The sequence below is a fragment of the Sapajus apella genome, unplaced genomic scaffold (assembly GCF_009761245.1).
Source record: "Sapajus apella isolate SASKATOON/1434 unplaced genomic scaffold, GSC_monkey_1.0 scaffold2, whole genome shotgun sequence".
Classification (NCBI taxonomy): Eukaryota; Metazoa; Chordata; class Mammalia; order Primates; family Cebidae; genus Sapajus; species Sapajus apella.
The window spans coordinates 21166705-21173185 of record NW_022436942.1 but is presented as its reverse complement, the minus strand read 5'-3'; the positions used below and the strand labels follow the sequence as shown (position 1 = coordinate 21173185).

The following is a 6481-nucleotide window of genomic DNA, read 5'->3' as shown; positions in this document are numbered from 1 at the left end:
TGAAACCACAAGGCATCATTTCTGCCATACTCTACTAGGTGAAGCAGTCACTTATTTTCACCCAAATTCAAAGGCAGGAAACTTAGACTCCACTTCTCCTTGGAAGGAGTGTCAAAATTGTATTGTAAGAGCATGTTGGAAAAGAGATACAATTGCTTTACAGTTCCTTAAGATAACACAGTCTATGACAGAGCTGAAAGTGGTGGACAGAACATGTTGCTTTATTTCTCATTCGACGAACCCATACAGAAAAGGAAACGTTATGAGAAGTTTCTGCAGCACACCACCCTAGGCATTTAGCTTTTCCAGTTTTTGTTGACAAAATGATAGCAGCAATCATTGTCTTGATATTTGAGAAAAAGAATCTGTCCTTTTAACTTTGCATGCCTCTTTGTAAATAACCTTATCTTCTAATTTATTGTCAAGATGAGTTCACCAAGAACCTTGTAATAAATTTTGTCTTTTTATGTTTACTTTTCCCATTGTCATTAAAATTAACTGGCAAATATTTTCAGAAATATTGAATAGGTAAATTCATGGTAACTACAGAGATACATAGAAGCAAATACCAATGCCACATTTCAAGATGAAGTAGCTTAATCACCCTCGTGGTATAATTCAATTGGCATAATAGCATAACCACATATTTATCAGAAAAATAGAGAGCGTGATACCTAAGTGTTCTAGCAGTTGACACGTGAGTAAAAAAGAAAAGCACATAATTTCATATCCCTAGTTTGGAGGCAATGAAACATAACCTTATCTTTAAAATCGCTCAAATTTTAAGACATTGATATTCAATATAATTTGCTGTGGGAAACTTGGGCAAAAGTTAAACTAATAATCATGTGACAGGTATTACAATTCATTACATGCCAAGACCGGTCAGTTGTAGAGACCCCATTCCAAGCGTTGCTGAAGGAATTAAGAAACAGACACAAAGATAGAGTGCAAAATTGGGGAACAGAGAGGGACATCAGAGGACTGACAGCATTTCCCAAATGAAAGCCCAGAGCAGATTCTGACCCATGTATTTATTCTTTGTGAACAACTGATTGTTTTTAATAAGCAGGTGTTCAGTGTTTCTTCATAGAATAAAGATAGACTAAACAGGCAGATAGTGCCTGTTCACTACTAAGATAGAAGTAAGCTAGAAAGCACTCTTTGCCAGTCAGCAATGGGACAAGGTCATGTATCCTGTGTTTCGGGAACTGGTTTAACTAGTGCATGATCAGTACATATTGCTTATTATTCTAATGGTTTTCTGCCTGGGGACAGCTCAGTGTTCCTTGGCATAATTTCTCAGTAAACAACATATACTCCATCATACACACGTCAAGACCTTTTCCCATCTGTTACATATTCCCATTTACTTAACACATTAATTGACATGTTCAAAAGATTAAACTTGCATAGATGCTCTTGAGAAAAATTGTGTGTGGAATCAACTGCTTGTGTATTAAAGCCATATGGGGAGAAATGCCAGATATAGTATGCACCTAAAGTAAAATACATAAATATAAAAAAATTAAAATAAAAATCTGTCCAAATAATAAATATCACATACATGAAATGTATGATTCCCTTCAAAGGAAATTATGCTTTTCTGTGTTGACAATTGACATTTCAAAAAGTTCACTTTGCAAAATAATTTTCTACATTATTTTTAAAAAGTAAGCTTTCTCAGAATATTTTAAATATAATTTTAATAATGACAATATTTGATTTATCTAAGACTTGTAAAGAACACAGCATTTAACTAAAAGAAGATACATTTCTTTAAATTAATTAGCATAAGACCTACTATTCGATAGCACAATAGGGTGACTACAGTGTTGTTCCCCTCCCTGTGTCCATATGTTCGCATTGTTCAACTCCCATTTATGAGTGAGAACATGAGGTGTTGGTTTTATTTTCTTGTGTTAGCTTGGGAGAATGATAGTTGCCAACTTCATCCATGTTTCTGCAAAGGACATGAACTCATCCTCTTTATGGTTGCCTAGTATTCCATGGTGTATATGTGCCACGTTTTCTTTATCCAGTTTATCATTGATGGGCATTTGGGTTGGTTCCTTAGATAATTTTTTAAATTTTTATTATTTAGCAAACAGAATTCTTGAAGAACTTATATTCTGTAATTCAGTGAAAAACATTCATTTATTTTATTCTACCATGCTTTTAGAGAAAATCAATTTTGCAATTTTTTTTCTAATATAAAAAGGTTTGAGTACTGAAAAATAGAAAATTAAAGTCAGAATGAAAGAATGAAAAACATTTTGAATGTTGAGCAAGATAAAGTAACACAAATAATTGAATATTGGATATCAATTCTTAAACTAGGAGAGTCAAATCAGTGTTTTGTCCAAAGATCCTTTTATGTTTTCATGTTAATCATTTCAACAAGTTGTATTAGTTGTCTGAAGCAGAAAATATCTTTCTAAATACAGTTTTGAAGGCTTGTTTAACTTGCTGATTCCTTAGAGTATAAATAAATGGGATTAACAAAGGGGCAACCGAAGTATTGAGCACAGTTACTCCTTTGCTTAAAGCAACTCTTTCATTTGCTGATGGTTTTATGTAGATAAAAATACAACTACCATAAGTGATGGAGACAACAATCATGTGAGAAGAGCAGGTGGCAAAGGCTTTCTTCTTTTGCTGAGCTGAAGGGAATTTCAGAATTGTCTTGATGATGCAAGAGTAAGAAAGGATTACTAAAAACAATGTGATAATGAGTGTCATCACAGCTAACAAAAAGGCAATCAATTCCAGTAAATGTGTGTCTGAGCAAGAAATTTGTAGGATAGGAGAAATGTCACAAATGAAATGATCAATGATATTTGAAGCACAGAAATCCAAGTTAAGACCTAATATCAGTGGAGAGAAAATGATCAGGAATTCAGTTACCCAAGAACTGAGTACAAGCTGGTGGCAAACTTTGTTACTCATGATGGATATATAATGCAAAGGTTTGCAGATGGCAACATAGCGGTCACAGGACATAGCAGCCAGAAGGAAAAACTCTGTAACCCCCAAGAATATGTAAAAAAACAACTGAGATATACAACCATTATAGGAAATGGTATTTTCTCTGGTTATAATGGTGATTAGGAATCTGGGAATGCAGATTTTGTGAATAAAATTTCCAGAAAAGAGAAATTATGGAGAAAGAAATACATTGGGAGTCTTGAGCTGGGAATCCAGAAGAGTGAGGGCAATGATAGTGAAGTTCCCTATCATGCTCAACATGTAATTTAGAAGTAGAAATAAGAAAATTACAATCTGTAACTGAGAATTATCTGTCAGTCCCAGAAGAATAAATTCTATCTGCTTTGTATGATTCTTCCTTTCTCTGTTGTGACTTCAGTCAAATTCTAGGACAGAAAAAATGCCTGAGTTGAGTTAAATCCAGAAAAGATATAGAAAAGTTTCCATATTTACAAACATACATTTAAGAGGTAATGCTCCATGGATGTTGCAGATATGACATAGAACTATGTAATAGAAACTGTAAACTAAGAGTTTAACATTACAACAAACATCATCTCAATTTTGAAAAATAATTTACAAAGCCCTTAATAGTTTTTAAGCTGGTTTTTTCATGCTTCCACTTCAAACTTCCACTTAATTGTAAATAATTCCAAATTTGTCAAGTTGTTAAATAAATTAGATAAAGATATTGGTTCAGGATTCTAAAATAATTCATTCATTTTAAAATTATTAAGTTCACCAAAAGAAAATAATGACAGTGTAATGAACTAAGACCTAAGTTAAGGGAGAACACAGTGACTCATACCTGTAATCCCAGCACTTGGGAGGCCAAAGTGGGGATTGCTTGAGGCCAGGAGTTGAAGACCAGTGTGAGCAACATACGGAGATGCCAGCTTAGGTAACAGAGGGAGACCTTGTCTTTTTTGTTAACAATAAAAAGACCTACAGTTAGGTTCTGAAACTTTACATTATATTACATTAAAGTAACATTTGCTTAATATAGCGTCTTTCAACTTTTCTATGAACTACTGATAAAGATATGGAAAAATGCCCCTAAAAAGTGTGAATTGATACCACAATGAAATAAATACTAGTCGAATCTAGGAAACTCAAAAATTAACATTATGCACACACTGCCACATTTGAAAAAAAAAAAAAGTCTATTTAGGACTTAAAAAATTGTGTCTTGTGTAATCAAGACCATAAGAGTAAAAATGAAAACAGATAAAACATTGCATCTCTTCAAAATCTCTACAGTTGAAGGTACCTACAGTCTAAACCTACTTTCTAGATGTAATATTGTGAGAGTGAAAAATCAGTGCTTTCTTGCCACACTGAGTCCCCAACAATTATTCATGCAGGTAACCAGTGACTATAAATTTAGGGAAATAATGGGGTAGGAAGGGTGTAATCATTTGAATTGGACAAAAGAATTCTGGTGGCATTTTAAGTTTGTTATCATAAAATTCCAGAGTATCAGATTGCCAATGGAAAAATGTGAAGTGAATAATAGTACAGAAGTAATGCAAATGTGACAGCCTGTTAGGAATTAGAAAATCCAGCTAAGAGGACTCTCCCAGATGGCCAAATTGACACAACTCCAGTGCACAACACCCAATGACAGAGATGCAGAAATCCAGAGATCTCGTAGCTCCAACCGAGGTACCAGGTGCATTTCAAAGGATCTAGTCCAACGGTGAGCAAAGCCCAGGCAAGGCAGAGCCAGGTGGGAGGAGTGCTGCTTCACGCAGAAAGTGCATCTGACTGGGGAGTCAGAGGCTCTCGCTCTGGCACTCCAGTCCAGTTACATCGCGTTCCCCAAAGTCTCAGCAATACACAGAACAGAGGATCTTTGCCAGTCAAGCACTGGAAATTACAGGCTCAGATTGGTGCACAGACCTAAACAGATGCATAAGCCCAAAAGGCGGCCCGGAGAGCCTAGGGACCGAACTATCACCCCCTCCCCCCCACCCAGAGAGAGAAGGAGTTGTAAGCTGGAGGACTGACAGAGAAGCTGGGCGGGCCCCTACTCCATGACCACAGAGAGAAGAACCTGAAAGAGAGAGATGGCCAGGTGCAGCTGAGCAGGTCCCTACCCTCCCCCACAAACCCCAGAGGGCTGAAGCCTTGACTCTAGCAGGTTGCGCAGCCAGTGCCACAGTCTGAGCTGAACCCTGAATGATTCAGCCCAGTGGAGGAAGGGCACAACCCACCATTATAGGGGAGGGACTGGGCTACATGTTTTAACAAAAAACACAGGAAGCCTACATAGCAACGGGATGGTATTCTTGATCACCCAGCGGTGCCTACAGGTCAGAGGAAAAGACCAGTAAACAAAAAAGACACAGAAAGCTTCCCTAGTAACCTGAAGGAATCCCTAGAAACCCAGTAGGCCTCAACAGGCAGACAAGCGACCTCATCAGGCAGCGCCCTGAGGCCACAGCCAGGTAAATCCACAAAGAAGGGGAAAAAACAGCACAAAAAAGATGAAGCTATCAAAGACCAGAACACCTCTTCTCCTTCAAGGGATCACAACTCCTCAACAACACAGGAACACAACGTGACTGAGAAGGAGTATGACAAATTAACAGAAACAGGCTTCAGAAGGTGGATAATAACAAATTTTCTGAGCTAAAGGAACATGTTCTAACTCAATGCAAAGAAACCAAAAACTTGAAAAAAGGTTAGATGAAATGCTAACTAGAATAACCAGCTTAGAGAAAACATAAACAACTTGATGGAGTTGAAAAACACAGCATGAGAACTACATGAAGCATACACGAGTTTTAATAGCTGAATCGATCAAGCAGAAGAAAGGGTATCAGAGATTGAAGATCAACTCAATGAAATAAAAAGACAAGGCAAGACAAGAGAAAAAAGAGTGAAAAGAAATGAACAAAGCCTCCAAGAAATATGGGATTATGTGAAAAGACCTAATCTACGCTTGATTGGTGTACCTAAATATGATGGGAAGAATGAATCCAAGCCGGAAAACACGTTCCAGGATATTACCCAGGATAACTTCCCAAGCTTAGCAAGGCAGGTCAACATTCAAATTCAAGAAATACAGAGAACTACACAAAGATATTCCTTAAGAAGAGCAACCCCAAGGAACATAATCATCAGATTCACCAGGGTTGAAATGAAGCAAAAAGTGCTATGGGCAGCCAGAAAGAAATGTCAGGTCACCCACAGACAGAAGCCAATCAGAGTCACAATTGACCTCTTGGCAGAAACCCTACAATCCAGAAGAGAGTGGGGGCCAATATTCAACATCCTTAAAGAAAAGAACTTTCAACCCAGAATCTCATATCCAGCCAAACTAAGCTTCCTAAGTAAAGGAGAAATAAAAATCCTTTATGGACAAGCTATTACTGAGAGATTTTTTCACCACCAGACCTGCCCTACAAGAGCTCCTGAAAGAAACACTAAGCACAGAAAGGAACAAGTACCAGCCACTGCTGAAGCAAACCAGTTGGCAAAGACCAAA

At 37.2% G+C, this 6481-nt stretch overlaps 1 protein-coding gene across 1 annotated transcript; it reads right to left on the bottom strand.

Annotated features, from left to right (window-relative positions):
* Nucleotides 1-2409: 2409 nt before the first annotated feature.
* Nucleotides 2410-3340, bottom strand: LOC116527513 (olfactory receptor 6C70). The gene has a single exon (XM_032244497.1). The coding sequence runs from the start codon at nt 3001-3003 to the stop codon at nt 2410-2412; it is 594 nt and encodes a 197-aa protein (XP_032100388.1). The 5' UTR covers nt 3004-3340.
* Nucleotides 3341-6481: the final 3141 nt, after the last annotated feature.

Excerpts from the sequence above, each read along its gene's own strand:
- LOC116527513 (XM_032244497.1), bottom strand. The coding sequence starts at position 3,003 with ATGTCCTGTGACCGCTATGTTGCCATCTGCAAACCTTTGCATTATATA.